Source organism: Zootoca vivipara, chromosome 13 (assembly GCF_965207765.1).
Source record: "Zootoca vivipara chromosome 13, rZooViv2.hap1.1, whole genome shotgun sequence".
Taxonomy (NCBI): Eukaryota; Metazoa; Chordata; class Lepidosauria; order Squamata; family Lacertidae; genus Zootoca; species Zootoca vivipara.
In genome coordinates this window covers 15,470,677-15,488,122 of record NC_142596.1, presented here as the reverse complement: position 1 = coordinate 15,488,122, position 17,446 = coordinate 15,470,677, and the positions used below count along the sequence as shown (strand labels likewise).

General features: G+C 44.4%; 1 protein-coding gene across 2 annotated transcripts in view; it reads right to left on the bottom strand.

The window, feature by feature from the left end:
• Positions 1-17,446, bottom strand: part of ADAMTSL3 (ADAMTS like 3) — a 266,235-nt gene that overhangs the window by 141,943 nt on the left and 106,846 nt on the right. For both annotated transcript variants that reach the window (XM_060282650.2, XM_060282648.2), the window contains exon 6: positions 14,685-14,921. In XM_060282650.2, the coding sequence (XP_060138633.2) occupies positions 14,685-14,921 (237 nt within the window). The remainder of the gene's footprint in view (positions 1-14,684; positions 14,922-17,446) is intronic.

Genomic DNA, 17,446 nt, shown 5'->3' with positions numbered 1-17,446 from the left:
CTGCCCCAGGGACCGGATTAAACCAACCAGTGGGCCAGATTAGGCCCCCCAAATGGACTTTTGGACATACCTGTCCTAAGCCCACTGGAGGAAGGGTGGGAACAAAATATAAGAATTACAGTGCACAGTGTGTTTTCACTTGGTACAGTCACCCTGTCTGGTGCAATATAGAGGAACGAACTCTGCAGCCCTATTTATTGGAGGGAGAAATCGTTTGCAGGGCAATTAAGCAATATTTTAGATAAATAAAAATAAATAGCAGTCAACCAGTCACTCTGGCAAGCTTGCCCATCGCTAATAGCATTTTTATTGAAAAGCTTCCAATAAGCTTCTGAGAAACCCCGTAGTTTTGAGAACCACATAACCCTGGATAGAGATGGTCCTGATTCCTTCTAGAATGCAGACAAAGGTCCATACATACTTTCTTATGTCACCAGGGACCATTGTATATATTGCAAGCTGGATATCCACCCACACTGCTGCTTTAGGAAAGCAGAAAATAACCAATAGTTTTAGTTCTTCCACAGTGACAGAGACTGAGTATTAGAGTCAGTGGGTAGCATGCAGTATTATCAATGTGGAGGGAGAGGCTAAATTATTTCTGATGCATTGGAGGGGTTGTGGAACTTCATAACTATTTTACAAAATGTAAATCCAGGAATCACCCAAAAAGTTTCCACAGCTGTTTCTATAGTTCTCCTTCCCCTCTCATTTGGACTCGGCTGAGGAATTAGATTTAAATGAAAACCATGAACACAGGATGTTTCATTTCGATCTGTGAAGGTTAATGCAGAACTGGCCACATTCAAGAATGTTCAAGTATGTTCATTTCTTAAGCAGATGGCGGGATTTAAATATCACACGAGAAAAACGGGGGGAGGAAGAGAGAAGTCTAAAAGGACAAGGACCAGACAACAAACCAAACGCAACCAGGCCTTTGGCTGATCAACATCTTATACTCCTTTTATATGTGCTTGTGGGAGGGGTGGGGAGAGGGGGGTATTGTTATTTGTTTTTATTATGTATTTTGTGTTTTTATATTGTATGTTTATGTTGTGAACCACCCTGATATCTATGGATGAAGGGCGGTATATAAATTTAATAAATACATACTTACGCAAGGCACAGACCTTGTGAAGCACCAAACGCTGAGAACCCTTCCCTTTGGTCTCTGTATCATGATCAAATGGGTGCATGTGCAACGAGGAAGCCTCCTCCAGAGAAAATTTGAAGCCAGGCAATCCCACAGAACCTCAGCCCACAGGGATAAAATCTGGGGCATGGGGGAAAGCCACTTCCGCGCCTGCGTCGGAGGTGGTGTAGTGGGTGTCCCGACTGAACTCTCGCGTTGGGGCTGAGAGCTCAGCCCCTTCACGATTGGGGGGCTTCCCGCCTGCGTCACCCCGGAGCCGACCAATCCAGTTGGCCGGGGGTGTGGCCAGCTGTTCAAAAGCAGACCGCTGGCAGGAACCCGGTCTCTTTCGCCCCGGCTCGGGTTGGAGTCGGACATAGTCGGTTAGGATCCAATGCCTAAGCCAATACCGCTCAACTTCCGTAACCAATAAAGTTGTGGCCTTTTCGCCCATTAAAATCTATCTTTTGTGTATTGTGTTTTATTTCCACTGGGAAGGAGGGACATTGCCACACAACAAAGCAACATGCGACAGAAACAGTTTGATCTGTCCGCTCCTAAGAGAGTGACGGTCTTCAGACTGTTTGCTGCAGGCTCGTGGAGAAGATCAACAATGGAAGATAAGGTTTGCACAAATTTTAGTTTACATATCATGACCCACCTTCCCTTGCAACATGCTGCCGCAGAAGGCTAGGCTGAACATTCTGGGGCACGTCCTCAGTTCCCATGGGACAACAGCGATTCCCAGCAGGCCTAGCCATCATCTGACATGAACTAAGCTTTCTTTGGCCTGGAGCCATTGGCTTTCAAAGAATTGAGAGTTTGATTTATGCTTGGTGTGTCTTTTGACATCATCATTACGCAGACCGCTTACCATGAAACATACTTCAACTCTGAAAGCAATATATTAAATGAAAGGGGGGGCGGGGCGGGGCGGGAGAATAGCATTGCTGTGGGCTCTGAACTTGCTTTGATGTTGAGGAATACCCTAGTAGTTCATTGAAATGCCCCATTTGCTACTCCTGCCTTCCTTCATTAACAACTACCAAAGGCAATGCCCTAGGCAGAGGACAGCTTCCCATAAATAGGTGCATGACAGGGGAAGGTGGAAAGTGTGCTGCTGCATTCTAACACACGTGCTCATTCATTTAAATTTGTATCTCACGTCACGTGCACAGTTTCCTGCAGAAGGCAGGCAGACTGTGCCTTTTGAGGATCGAATGGGAAAGTCCCTCTTCCACAGCAGTTGTTCACCATCCCTAATAATGCTATATCACAACAGTATTGTTCTAGGGCACGATTTGGGAATTAAAAACGGTGTACCCCCGCCAGCTCAAGGAGTGGGAAGAAGAGGAATTTCTTCACGCACCTCAATCCCTGAAATTCACCCCATCCCTGAAAGAGCCAAAATTCCCACCCCATTTTCAGAACCTTCAAATAGGGCCACCAAAAGGGGGAGGAGGAGCATTTTTGCTTAGTCTTGCATCATGGCAAGACTTCGTCCCTCTTTGAGGTCATTGCATCTTGAGCCCTGTCTGTTATACATCACCCCCTCTTTTTCTTTTTGTCCTTATCTGTGAGGCAAAGCATCTTGGCACGTGTGCAACAGATAGCAGGGAATATAAAACAAGGCTCTGGGGATTTCTCTTTATGTCAATAGAGGCATGAGAATGAAATTTACCATGGGAAGTTCATGCTATAATGTACAGTTTCCCAGGCATGCTTGGTTTGCTGTAAATCATCTACTGAAGTCTGATCCTGCAACGCGGGGTTGTTAAGACTTCTTCAACCCCTTTTGCCTTTGAGAAGGTGTAGGCAATATGTTCATTTTCACAAGCAAGATAAAGTATCAGGGAGCAGGCAGACAAGAGTTAGTCGTGACAAGGTTGCCCATGCAACAATAAATTTGACAAATTTCATCTTTTTTGGGGGGGGGGAGCAACAAATGTACATACTGCAATGGGTATTGCTGGGCCAAAAAATTGCTCTGCGTTTTTTCCACCATTCTCTGTAAATTAATGAGAAAATAATAATATCAGAATTGCATTCAAAATTTATTAAAGTGAAGAGAACTTTTTTGTGAAAGCCCCATGGGTCAAATGCAGGGGATCTGTTTTGTTTATGTTTCCGTGTTTCTCCAAAAATAAGACACTGTCTTATATTTATTTTTCCTAAAAAAAAACCACGGTGACTTATTTTCAGGGGATGTCTTGTTTTTTTTATTAAGTATGGTACAGTTTAACCTACGAGGTTAAACTGCCTATCACTATGGCTTATTTTCGGGGTATGGCTTATTTTCGGGGTATGGCTTATTTTTTTGGTGAAACATGGTACTTTAGAAGTAACCAAGGGATATCGTGAGTGCCCCCTTTTCATTTTTACAAATTATCTGCATGTTAGGGGAAAGTAAGCAGAGAAATGTGTATGTCTATGAAAACAGTGCAAAAATACACACCTTGTAAGGAACGGACACAAAAATATAAACACATTTTCATGCAAGGGTTTTTCCTTTTTTTATAAAAAAGAAAGTCACAAACTGTTGTGGAAATAGGGGAAAAACTAAATTTAATAGCAGAGTAATCAGAAAGAGAGTGAAATCAAAGTCAACTGCTTCGTCCAACCCTGTGCCAGATTTGGGACCACAATCTTTTAAAAATGGATGCTAAAAGACTTGCTTGTTTAGACAAGCTTGTATTGGATTTGCTTTGCTTTTTATATAAAGCTTTTTGGTTCATTGCTCCTTTGAATGGGCTTCTGAAACATTTTAGATTGTATTGAGTTTCTCTAGTCGTTCTCCACTTTGTGAATCATTATATTGAAAGGTAGGCTATTAGGTTTCTAAACAAATACAGTAAATTTGTAAACTCTCACTCTAGGGTCAGTTTCTTTGCGATGTTGAGACGACAAAAAAAGGAACCCAAGGCAAACCTCTATCATAAACCTAAACCAATGCTTGTTATACATTGAGAAGAACTTTATGCTATGAAGAAACACGGGGGGGGGGGATTCAATACATAAAATTAACTGCTTCTTAGAAAACAAACAAACAACCCTTCCCTGCAACACTCTCCATGTATTCTTTTTCATTTTGGGGGACCAACAGCTAGAGAATGTTTCCACATTCTGCAAAGCCACTTCCATCACATAAAACAGAGTGCTTCAGAAATATTAAATTCTCATTAAAGAATGAACTGAAGCATGGAGGGGCAGCTTAAGAGATTACAAGACCACCTACGAGAGAAGGGTGCAAGTGGGTCTCCTAACCGACCACTGTTATGGATCCAAAACACATCCAGAACACAAAACGTCCATTGACTCAAGAGGGAACTGGGTTGGGCTCTGCTATGGCTTGGCGCATTCCCCCCCCCTTTTTTTAAAAGGAAACTTACACAAATACATAACCAAAAAGAGAGCAACTTAAATTATCACCTGATTTTTTTCCGATTGTGCACGTAACATTTGCTTTTTACACCCTTTGTGTGGCCCATGTAAACCGCATGCTCAACCCCTGAAGTTTCAGAAGCTTTTGCAAACCGAAGTCAGTCCATTCACTGAAACGTTGGCCACACAAGTAGTTTCGAACGAAACCAATATCACTGATGCACACTGCTTCTGCTTACAATGAAAACCAGCCCAAAACACAGTGGCCCATTCGCATAATTAAAAAACAACAACAACCAAGCCTAACCATTAGCCATATTCCAAAACTCTGAATAAAGGTAGTCATTTTAGCCACTGCACTGGCACTGTTCCCAAAAGACATGGCGAAGCTATTAACTTATTTTATTTAGAATACTTATATGCCACCCTTCAAAGGAGCTACAGTAGATGCTCGGGTTGCGAATGTGATCCGTGCGGGAGGCATGTTCACAACCCGCAGCGCTGCATCTGCACATGCCGCGATTCGGCTCTTCTGCGCATGCGCAAAGCGCAATTTAGTGCTTCTGCACATGCACTGAAACCTGGAAGTAACCCGTTCAGGTACTTCCGGGTTCGCACAGTGCGCATCCCGAAAAGACGCAACCTGAAGCGTCTGTAACCTGAGGTATGACTGTACTAGGATTTTTAAAAAATCTTATACCATATTTTAGGGTCTATAGCTCTACTTACCACACTTTTCCACTTTGCTACTCCCTCAGACAGTTATAGAGTAGCCGTCTATTTAACAACTTGCATGGCAGATACATAGGAAGGGATTTGGGGGGGGGGGTTCAATTCAGTTTATATTTACAGGTGAAGCTAACTAATGTGCACTTTCCAAAGTAATATGAGCAGAAAAAGACAGCCATCCATCAAAATTCACACCTCTCTGAATATTGCAATACACTTCTCCAGCCAAGTAATGCATTCAGAAATGCTCACAGTAAGGCAGCGTGCATTGTAATGTACATATTAATGAAAATAACATGGATAAACGCATTATATTAGGGAAAGTGCTTTGCAAAAATGTGTACATTAGGGGAAATAGCAAACACAAAATGCACATTAGGACAAATTCGCACCGATGAATTGTCATGAGGACTTTTGAAAATAATAATCGCAATCTGATGTGGAAATTGAGCATAATTCAAAAATGGATAAACTGAGAAAAAGCGAGAATGATGTATTCTCCTATCCCTAATGACCAGCACAGTAACTAAGCAGGTTAGAGGAGGGATGAGTCTCCCTTTGCCTCCTCTGCCAATCTGGCTGATAAAATACAACTTTTAAATTAGTCTGGGAAGAGGTTAGTAGCCTGCATTCCTATGCAAGTTGCAGCTTTCCTTCCTCCTCAGTAAGCACAGAAATACAGGCTGCTTTCCTTTCAACAGGCTAGTAACTTTTGTAGGATTATTTACAAGACCGCCTTAGATTACACCCATCAAATACTCTGCAGCTGCATTAAAAGTCTAGGGAAGTGTGACATTTGAGGCACTGCCACTGTGGAGATCCCCACAACTCAGGGGTTTCTGTGTCTGCTTCCACAAACAGCATTTGCATACCAAGTGAGCAGCTATTTCACATAAGAGGAAGGAAGGCTTCCTCACAGAAACTGTGCTGGTCTATGATCGGACAATCTTCTTTGGTGGCAGGGCCGATGCAATGTATAGGACAGACTCATCCCATCACTGGAATGGAGATGTCAGGGATACTCAACGTAAGAATGGTCCTGTTGGGCGATGCCAGTAGCCAGTCAAATGTCTGTGGGAAGCCTGCAGGCAGGACCTGAGCATAACAGCGATTTCCCCTCCTGCAGTTTCCATAACCTGGTATTCAGTGGAGATAAAGGTAAAGGACCCTTGACAGTTAAGTCCAGTTGCGAATGACTTTGGGATTGCGGTGCTCATTTCGCTTTACTGGCTGAGGGAGCCGACTTTGTCCACAGACAGTTTTTTCCGGGTCATGTGGCCAGCATGACTAAGCCACTTCTGGCGAACCAGAGCAGCACACAGAAATGCCATTTACCTTCCCGCCGGAGCAGTACCTATTTATCTACTTGCACTTTGATGTGCTTTCGAACTGCTAGGTGGGCAGGAGCAGGGACCGAGCAATAGGAGCTCACCCTGTCACGGGGATTCGAACCACCGACCTTCTGATCGGCAAGCCCTCCCGCGTCCCTATCAGTGGAGATAGAACATCATTATTAGCAGACATCCTCTATGAACTGATCTAATCCTCTTTTCAAGTTTATGGCCATCACCACCACTGCTTCTGCTGAGAATGAATTCCCTACTTTATGTGCTGTATGGAGGAATACTCCCTTTCCCCCTTTCCTGAATCTTCTAACATTTAGCGTCACTGGGTGTGTCCACACATTTTAGCACTGTAAGAGGGCAGCTCCAGTATCGTCTTGGCTGACTTGCAGCAGCCGCCCAGAGTTTCTAACTGGGGACATTCCCAGCCCTACCTGGGGATACTAGGGATTGAACCTGGGGTCTTTTGCATGTAAAGCATTTTGTTTACCACTGAGCTATGGCCCCCTTCCTGTTAATTTATTTAAACGTATGTTTATATTTATGCATGCATGCCAAGCGAAAGCAAAATGGAGTGTGTGTGTGTGTTTCCAAGCAAGGATCTAAGAAAAATAGCTCCAAATAAGTAAACAAGCAGGCAATCAATTCAACATCTCAAGAGATAAAAGAGATGCAAAAACAGAGCAATTTGAGGCATGCTGAGGAAGTTGCTGAGATACAGTTTCCACCAGTGGTAAATGCTGACTATATACAAGCCCTTCTATTTGCTTTTTTTTTACGTTTTATACCTTCCCTTCGGCTTATACAGACCTGCATCAATCTGCTCTTTTGTAGCGAGGACGTTTTAGCTATCTTGCTGATGAGAGAGGTTTCCCAAAACTCTGACCCATTTTAACATAGGAACTCCTAAATATTTTATTTGGTAACAAGAGTCAGGCAATGGCAGACAAAGTCATGATTGAGTGGTCTGGCTGATCTGAGCCTCGCACTCTCAAGGGGACACCAAAATAACTTTCCCAGAAACTTTCCCCTCCTCTGCAACCCCTTTCAGATTTTTACTCCCTCAGTAGCAAAACTCAGCCCCTTGGAGAGTTTGCATCCATGGTTCTTCATTTCCTCTGATAAGGACCTTGTTTGCTTTGAATCCATGTGTGAAGTGGAATGCAAATGACGGGGCGGGGTGGGGGTGGGGGGTAGAGAAGAGTTATGGGGATGAGTGCCAAAAAATTACGCACGGTGCCCCAAAAAAGACATTCTATTAGAAGCAGAATGGAGAGTGGGAGGGAGAACTAGCGATGCGTAGCAAGCCTACCGAAGACCCTTCGATGTTATGAAAACAGATGGAAGTGAAATCATGCTTGTGTTAAAAGGCTTGATAGGTCGCTGTGTGACTTGCCAAAGATTTGGAGACAAGAAATGAGCGAAAGCAGCAGCCACTGGGAAAGAGGGGTAGAAATCCTATTTCCTCTTTAGCAAATGTTTTGTTGCTCCCAGGTACAAAGGCAACTATATGTGCATCGGCAAGGCAACATGTTTATTTAGACGAGTTAACTTTTTTAAAAAAAAAATCTTCGCCAAGCTCTCAGTAGCCAGTGCCAAGCGGCTGTCAGGGCTCAGCAGAATAGAGCTTGCAAGCCTTGATTCTGACGGCACTCTATTTTTGCTTGACTTGCACTCTATGACAGCTGCTGGCCGCCACATTTTAAAAATTATTTTTACAGGAAAGACGATAATATTGATGGTTGAATGCCTCTTTCTAAACTAGGAAAGGTAAACATGCCAGATTCTAGGAAAACTTCCAAATGGCACTTTTTAATTATTATTGGAAGGAGGGTTGCCATCCCCAAAGGATATTTTTTTAAAAAAAAACCAAAATCATTAGCTAGGTCCCATAAAATCACGAAATATGCTTTATTGTGGCCTCAATTCATAGGTGCCACAAGAAATGCTCTACGTATAAGTCCAGTCCCTACAGCAGGGAACTATGAGAGATGGGCAGATCATGTAGTGCATTCCCATGACAGTGCTGAGCCGCTGAACAGCACCCGGAAGTGGTATCTTATGACAGTCATATTGCAGAAGCAGCATGGCTTCTGTAGGGTAGGTCCTGTCTCAGAACCTAAGAAGGGATCCAGGAAATAACAGGCCAGTTAGCTTAATGTATGTCCTGGGAAAACTTGTAAAAAGTATTGCTAAAGACTAAACAAAAACACAAGCTTATAGAAGATCCAGGAGGGAGAAAGATTGTTTTCTGCTGCTCCAGAGAAGCGGACACGGAGCAATGGATTCAAACTTCAAGAAAGAAGATTCCACCTAAACATTAGGAAGAACTTCCTGAGAGTAAGAGCTGTTCGGCAGTGGAATTTGCTACCAAGGAGTCTGGTGGAGTCTCCTTCTTTGGAGGTCTTTAAGCAGAGGCTTGACAAGCATATGTCAATAATGCTTTGATGGTGTTTCCTGCTTGGCAGGGGGTTGGACTGGATGGCCCTTGTGGTCTCTTCCAACTCTATGATTCTATGATTCCAGTCTTGTTGAAGCAGAACCAGCATAATAGAATAAATGATGCAAGAAGGGAAACTGCAGCCCAAGATAGGAAAAAGAGAGGTGGTAAGGGAACACCTAGCTACTTTTAAATGAATTCAAATTAGGGACTGATGAGCTGCACCCAAGGGTACTAAGGAAGCTTGCATACGTAATCTCAGAGCCCCTGTCTATAATATTTGAGAATTCTCGGAGAACAGGTGAGGTCACTACAGACTGGAGGCAGGCAATTTTTGTCCCCATCTTCAAAAAGAAAACTGACCAATGAGCTTGACGTCAATACCAGGAAAGGTTATAGAACAGGCAATCAAGTGTGAGCACTTATGTCAGGGGGACTCCCTATAGGGAGCCTCCCCCCCCCATCATCCTGACCAGCACTTCGCCCAGCGAGAGAGGGAGCAGCAGGTCAGGCGGGGGGAATGAGGAGTGGAGCGGAATGGAGGAGGGACGGCTCAGCGATGTATCAGAGCCTCCGCACTGCCCTAGCCAACAAGTGGAAGAGGGAGCACAGCTGCTTCCGGCACCCGAATTGAGGCGCGCGCCCAAACGCAAGGTTAGAGGGTGGCGTTTCGGGGTGCCCAAGCTTTTATGCTGGCCCCGAAGCAGAAGGGCGCCATTGCCGGATTCTGCGAGTGTCTAGGAGGTAATGTTTTCTGCTATCTCTGCACTGTAAATAGTATGCACAATAAAACCATTAAAGACAGAACGGACTGTAGCGTCTTTACTCGGGAATAGCCGCAACAATCCCCTGACAACTTAGAAAAGGATTCTTGTGATTACCGTAATAAGACCCAGCATGGGTTTCTGTAAAAGAAAAACAAAAAACCTCATGACAGACAAATCTCTTTCCTTTTTTTTTTTATAGAGTTACAAACTTGGTGGATCAGGGGAATGCTGTGGACATAGTATACAGTTGTACCTTGGTTGATGAACGCCTTGCAACTTGAACGTTTAGACTCCCGGACGCCGCAAACCCAGAAGTGAGTGTTCCAGTTTGCGAACGTTCTATGGAAGCCGGACGTCCAATGGGGCTTCTGCAGCTTCCGATTAGCTGCAGGAACTTCCTGCAGCCAATCAGAAGCCACGCCTTGGTTTCCAAATGTTTTGGAAGTCAAACGGACTTCCGGAACGGATTCCGTTCTACTTTCGAGGTACAACTGTATCTTGATTTCAATAAGGCTTTTGACATGTGTTTAACATGTGTTAATGGGACGTGTTCTCTGTCTTGAATGCTTCCCCAGCTTCCAGTAAATACTCCCCAAACTAATGAACAGGTCAAGTAAATTCTTTTCAGTAAATAGAACTCTTGGCTCCTTAGGAGAGAAACCTCCTACTAGTCACTGAAGGTGTAATGGAGCTCTCTAAGAATTCCAGAGACAGGGCCCAGCACACTCTGTGCTTTGCCCAGCTGGCTGCCACTCCAAAGTCAAAATAGTAGAGACTAAATGTAAGTGCTTCTCCGCACAACACAGAATGCTGCGCCCTCCTTCACTTAGGAAAGATGCTATAAATATAGAAGCAAACATAAAGGAATCTGCATTTGCCAAATGCCAGTAGAGACATTGTTTTTCCTATTCTAAAAATGACAGAAGGGGAAATGGCAAGAAGGGAGGGTGCTTTCTCCTTAGGTGCGACATGCTGGCTTTTAAGAGAAGCGGCTGAACTACTGCGTGCCAGAATGATTGGTAGGTATGAGTGAAGAACACATTAAAATCACATAAAAACCCTGTGCAATACATAGTAAGGTTGTCGTAATCCCAACGCTAGGCTTTTGCCAAATGTCTCACTTTTTCCCTGAGTGCACACCTACTCTGCACATCAACCATGTCAAGTGTTTTTTGAGTTGTGCACGTTCCTGCATTTAATAAAGCAGTAGCTACTTTGTGGAGAGGAGACTAATTGCAAAACCATACACATCCTACATAAATTCATTCCCGTATAAAAACCAAGAGGGAGAGGAGAAAGTCCCCTTGGCTAATGGGGCACCATCAAGGTTGGCAAACTTGGAATGTGGCTTTCTTCCCCCACCCCTCAAATTCTGCATCTATATGCATGGATAATAAAACATTTTGTTTTTCAAGGTTGATTCATTGCTGGCACCACATAGCCAAATCTGCATATCCAGTAACCCACTGGTCCTGTTTAGCTGGATTTATTGCTCTTCTTCATGTATGGCTCTAAATCTGAATAAAATAGTGTTTCCTATTTAACCAACATACTCAGATCTTTCACAGTTTCGCTGGTTTGTTCTGGTGATAATAATTCCCTACCTATCGTGAGGCTCTTTATCCTACCACCATTAGCGGTGAGTTTTTTGGGTGGTGTCGCAATTTTACATGGTAATCGTATGCAGATCCCATAAATAAAATCACATGGATTGTCATTGCCGATTGAATTAAGAATCAATGTGGGGAAACAGGTTCAGACTGTAGATCAATGGTACAGCACATGGGTTATGGCCAATGCTAGTCCTACTTAAGAGTAGACTCACTGAAATCAATGGACATGACTAATTTGGGATCATTAATTTAAATGGGTATACTGTGGGTAGGATTTAGCTAGCTTCAACCCTGTGTGTCCTGCACCGACCTTGACAAAAGCCCACAGGGCATGCATCAACAAGGCAAGCCTATTATTTCAGCACCATAGAAAGCTCCAAGTGAACAACTTACTCCAGTGAAGTGTAAGGCTTGACTGAAGCCTTTGATACAGTCATACCTCGGGTTAAGTACACTTCAGTTTGAGTACTTTCAGTTTAAGTACTCCACAGACCCAGAAGTGTTTCCTTCTGGGTTCTGCGGCGCGCGCATGCGCAGAAGCGATCTGCACGGTTCGCGCATGCGCAGAAGAAGCACTCTATCAAAGCTTCGCGCACGATCGCTGCTCGGATTAAGTACTTTTCAGGGTGCGACTGGCAGCCCGGAACCAATTAAGTTCTTAGCCCAAGGTACCACTGGCCAGATCACCCCTTCCAAGCCCTGCCTTTTCTTTGAAAAGTGGATAGCCTTAAAGGGGCAGAGCTTTGGCTTGGAACCTAGTACTCCTGCTCCTATCGGACAATTCCCTCTAGGCCCATGGCCTACACTGATGGCCTGACATTGGGATGGGAGTCAGTGGTGTGGAGAGTGCCAGTTTCTCGGGGCATGCAGACTCCAAGGGCACAGCTGTCCTGATTCAGGGTTTGTGGCTCAAGGCCCTCAATCCGACGGTCTCCAGCACGGGACTGGGCATGATGCAGTGTCCTGAGTTGATCTCAATCTCCTGTGTCAACAGTGCTACTTGACTGACAGAACTGGCCGGCCCCCTTCTTGTCCAAGCTGCTGCTCAGAGTGACAATATGCATTGCAAATAGAAGGTTCCAGGTTCAATCTCTAGAATCTCCCATTCAAATGGACATATAGCAGACGGTAATAAGAAAGGCCTGTGCTTGAGTCCCTGAGAATTCTCAGCAGCCAATGCTGGACTGGAAGGACAAATAGAATGGTGTGGTAGAAAGACATGATCCATGAAGGACAACGTGGAGGACAGGATTTTTCTGAATGCCAGTTGCTGTAAACCACAGGAGAGGAGGGTGCTCATGTGCTTGGGTCCTGCTTACAAACTACTCATAAGCATCTGACTGGCCATTGCAAGAACAAGATGCTGGTTTAGATTGGCTTCATTCAGCAGGCCCCTTCTTGTGTTCTTAAGCAATTTCTTTTCTTCCAGGGTACCTAGCTATTTATTTTCTATGCCACCTTTCATCCAAGGATCATAGGGCAGTTTACAGCATGCATGCATACATACATACATTAATAAAAATAATACCCCCTCCCCCACAGTTCAGAAAGCCACAGATTGTCTAACTAGTGAAAAGCCTGAGAGAAGAGGAATGCTTTTGCCTGGCACCTAAAGATATGCAATGAAGGCATCAGGCAAGCTTCCTTGGAGAGAGCATCCCACATGGATGGTGAGGGCAAGGGAGACAAATGGTACCCAAGAAGCAATTAAACCAAACTGTAAAGTTTAATGGATTCTATCCAACTAAATTATTCTCAGAGTAGAGCCATAGAAGTTAATGAACCTGTTAGTCACGTCCAATAACTTCAGTGGGTCTCCTCTGAGTAGGACTAGCAGTGGATAAAACCCAGTGGAGTATTTTTCTTCCCCCTGTTCTATTCTTGAAACAAGGATTAAAAAGCTGAGTCCTGTTTACTGACCTAAGAGCTCGAGTTTTATGCATTTTGGAAAGAGAAATAAAATGTTGATTAAAACGAGAAAACAATAATGTGTCTTTAAGAGCAATAACCTACCTATGTGAGTGGGACGAGGGATGGCCATGAGGAAGAGACAGGATGAGATATTGGAGTGGCTACTGCTCGCTTTAGAATTGCCACTCTGGCCCCCAAGTAAAAAAAAATAGATTCCTCTTAAGAATGTGAGAATTGCCATACTGAGTTGGACCACAAATCCCACATTTTTCCCCTGGAGAGCTGGACTTGTCCCCGCCATATACCAAAGAACAAAACTTTCATAGAATCCCAGAATATCTCTAGATCCTGTTCCCTTGATGCTTAAAACACCTGTTTCCTGGAACTGCTAATTTTAACATGCAAGAGAAGAAGCTTGCTCCATAGGAACACGAGGTAATCACAACAACTGCGTTTAGGAATACTTGCAGCCAAGTCGCTACCGCTCTATTACTACCTGTCAGGTTTGAGGTGTTCCCTGGAGCACCCAGCGCCGCACACAATTTTTAAACTATCGAACGCTTCCAAAGGTTCACAAATTAGTCTAGACGTAAGGGGAGGAAACATGTCACACACACAAAACCCAACAGGCCACACTGCAAGCTGCACAGCCATCCGAACAGGAATAAACGCCCTGCTTTAAGGAGAGAATTGCATTCTACAAAATACTGCAGTTGGAGTGCGCAAGGGCCTGGTGACACCAGTAGGCAGCTATACCTGAAGCCGACCTGAGGCAGGTAGTCACCATATCCAGCTCCCTGCAGTCATTTGGGGGCTTGATCCAGCGGCCGATAACGGAAGCTTCTGGATTGCAGCAACATGCAGTGAGATACTGTTTGGTCCAGCAGTCAAATGTTCTACCAGCACAGTTGGGCACACCAGCATATTAGTGACAATATACACATTTTTGTACGCAGTTTCACCTAATATACAATTTCCCCCAAATATAATGTATCTTTGCATGCTGTTTTCACTAACACCTGCATTTACACGAGCATGTGACATGAGCACACGTGTTTCTGTACACATTACTCGGTGGGAGGAACCGCACTGCAAAAAGTGCGAATTCCAAAGGACGGCTGTGTTTCGGTTTGTGTGCTTCGCAAAGGGAGGATTAATTAAGCTGGCCTTTATCTGTGAACTGAATCCAATTTCTCCCCTATCCTTAGCCAAAGTTGACCACAGTGGGCTTTCCACCTGTGTTCACCCTATAAAAATGCCTTCCTTTTGCCAGCAGGCAAATCTGTTGTGGCAGGATCTTCTGAAGATGCGTGCTGTACTGCAGGGTATTAAATAAACAAGTAATCAAGTAGGTAAATGCTGCCGTACCTGGCATATGCCACTGATGCACATATCCAGAGATTTGGCATTGCAACGAGTACCATCCAGAACTTTGGGGGCAAGCTCCACCACCAAGGGTTTCCCCAAAGCTTGGCACTTGAGGGCACATGGAGAACCGGAATCATCATAGACGGGGATCCATGCATAAAAATGCCCATGGTACTTGACGTCATTGTAGGCTGAACACTGCTGAGCTCGAAAATCACCAGCATCTGAAGGGCAGTCCTGGAAAGAAAAGGAGAACAAGGTTTTCCTCCAAATCAAACGTCTCATTCCACAACTACAGCTGCATTTTTACTCTCCTGTTTACCCGCAAGCAAGCCTCATTTAACCAAACTGGACTTACAGTTGAGCAGGCATCTATAAGGTTGGAGTGTATATTATTCTTTTCCTGACTGATAGAGCACTCCAAGGCAGGTCTACTCAGAAGCAACTTTTACTGACAGGGCCGGCCCTAGGGTAGGGCTGGGGGGCGCAGTGCGCCGGGGGCGCGCGCCGCGCTGCACGAAGCGCCCGCCAGCCATTCGTGCTGGGAAACGGGGCGGGGGGGGGCTGCGCCGGAGGGATTGTCGCACCACGGCGCCCAGGCGCCCGATATGCTTAAGACGGCTCTGTTTACTGAGCTCAGTGAAACTTACTTTTCAGTAAAATGTATATAAGACTGTAGCCTAGGCATAGGCAAACTCTGGCCCTCCAGATGTTTTGGGACTACAATTCCCATCATCCCTGACCACTGGTCCAGTTAGCTATGGATGATGGGAGTTGTAGTCCCAAAACATCTGGAGGGCTGAGTTTGCCGATGCCTGACATATAGCAAGGGAAGGATAGAAATGACTTCAAAAAACCACCATCATGTATTGCTTATGAATAATCCCTTCAACTTTTTTTTGCCATTATTTATTTGTTTGTCGCTTAGGTTAGCTAACAATATACCATAATTCTCTGATCTGGTATTTTAGACCAGTTGCATGCAATAAAGCAATCAACATAAATATATATAGTTTAGCCAAGTATAATCTGTAACAATTTAATATTGTGGGACTTAAGTAACCACAAAGTCAGCCGTTGCAGATTCTTCATAAATCAAAAGGGAGTGACATGAGAAATAAGACAGGGGGGGGGGACACACACATGCTAATAGACTTACTTTACTCAAATTACTCCTAACACTGCATGCTGCTGAATTGCCTCTTTTACTTGGTCATTACAACAGTGAAAAAATAAACTCCTGTATAAATAATTCACATTGCTGCCTTCTTTCTTTCATATTTATAAAGCTTGCAAGCTTGACCAAGTAAGCAAAATCCCATTATTTCCCTTGATGTTAAAAAATGTGTCTTCGTTTTATGTCAGGTCTAGCATGGCACTATGAGTAGATTTGGGGGGGGGGAGCAGAGATCAGGAAATAGGAGCTAGATGATCCAGTTTAGGGCCCACGTTGGATGAAGGGAGGTGGCCTAGGTGCTTCAAGCGTTGTCGGAACTGGCGAGTGGAGAGCAATGAACAATAAGGTCAGGATATGGATACTTGGGAAAGTACAAGTGGGTTGTCAGAGAGAACCTTGCATTGTTTATGTTTTCAAGTCTGCAAATGATGCGCAATTGTTTTTACAGTGGCACCTCTAGTTATGAACTTAATTTGTTCTGGAGGTCCGTTCTTAACCTGAAAATGTTCTTAACTAGAAGTGTGCTTTCGCTAATGGGGCCTTGTGCTGCCGCTACGCCGCCAGCACACGATTTCTGTTCTCTTCCTGGGGCAAAGTTCTCAACTCGAGGTAACTCTTCCAGGTTAGCGGAGTTTGTAACCTGATGTGTTTGTAACCTGAGGCGTTTGTAACTCGAGGTACCACTGTACACTGTTTTGATGTTTCCTTTAAATTGAAATGAATGTCAGTTGTGTAGGTTACATAAACAGTTGCATACATTATGTAATTTATGTATCAATATTTTTCCATCTATAACACGCCCCCCCCCCATGTATAAGATGACCCCTATTTTGGGGGACTCAAATTTAAGAAAATGGGGGGAGAGGGGAGGGGGGAATTGCCCATGGTTGTTGAGCTTTTTGGGGGTGGGAATGCCGAAAATTACTAATCCAACTGACAAACGCCGCTGAAGACAACAAGCGTGTGCCTGCTCACCAACAGCAGCCACTAATCACCCACCAAATCGCCGCTGACAAGCTCCTACTCGCGGCTGCAACCAATCACTCGTTCCCCCCATGCACTATCCGTGTATAAGACTGTTTTTAAACATTATTTCATAGTTTTAAAAAACCCTCGTCTTATACAAGGAAAAGTACAGTGGTACCTCGACTTCCGAAGGTTTCGACTCACGAAGTCAGTAAACCCGGAAGTATTTTCGCCGCATGCGCGTTCTGTGCCTGCGCAGAAGCAGTGCACGTGGTCTGCACATGTGCAAAGCGCAAAATCGCGCTTAGCGCATGCGCAAAATGGACGCTTCGACATCCGAAGGTTTCGACTTACGAAGAGCGCCGCGGAACGGATCGCCTTCGTAAGCCGAGGTACCACCGTACAGTAATTTAAATAGGATTACATGAGCAACATAGCATTCCGTAAAAACTAAACTGCAAGAGAATTTAAGCAGACCCGATTGTGACAAGTACACGTCAGAAGGGAAATCACTGGCTTCTTATATCTGTTGCTGCTACATGTTTGGCATCATGTAAAGACAATGCAGTTCTTGCTTCAGAGATACTGAGTTTACCCAATTGCTAATTTAAGGTCAGCC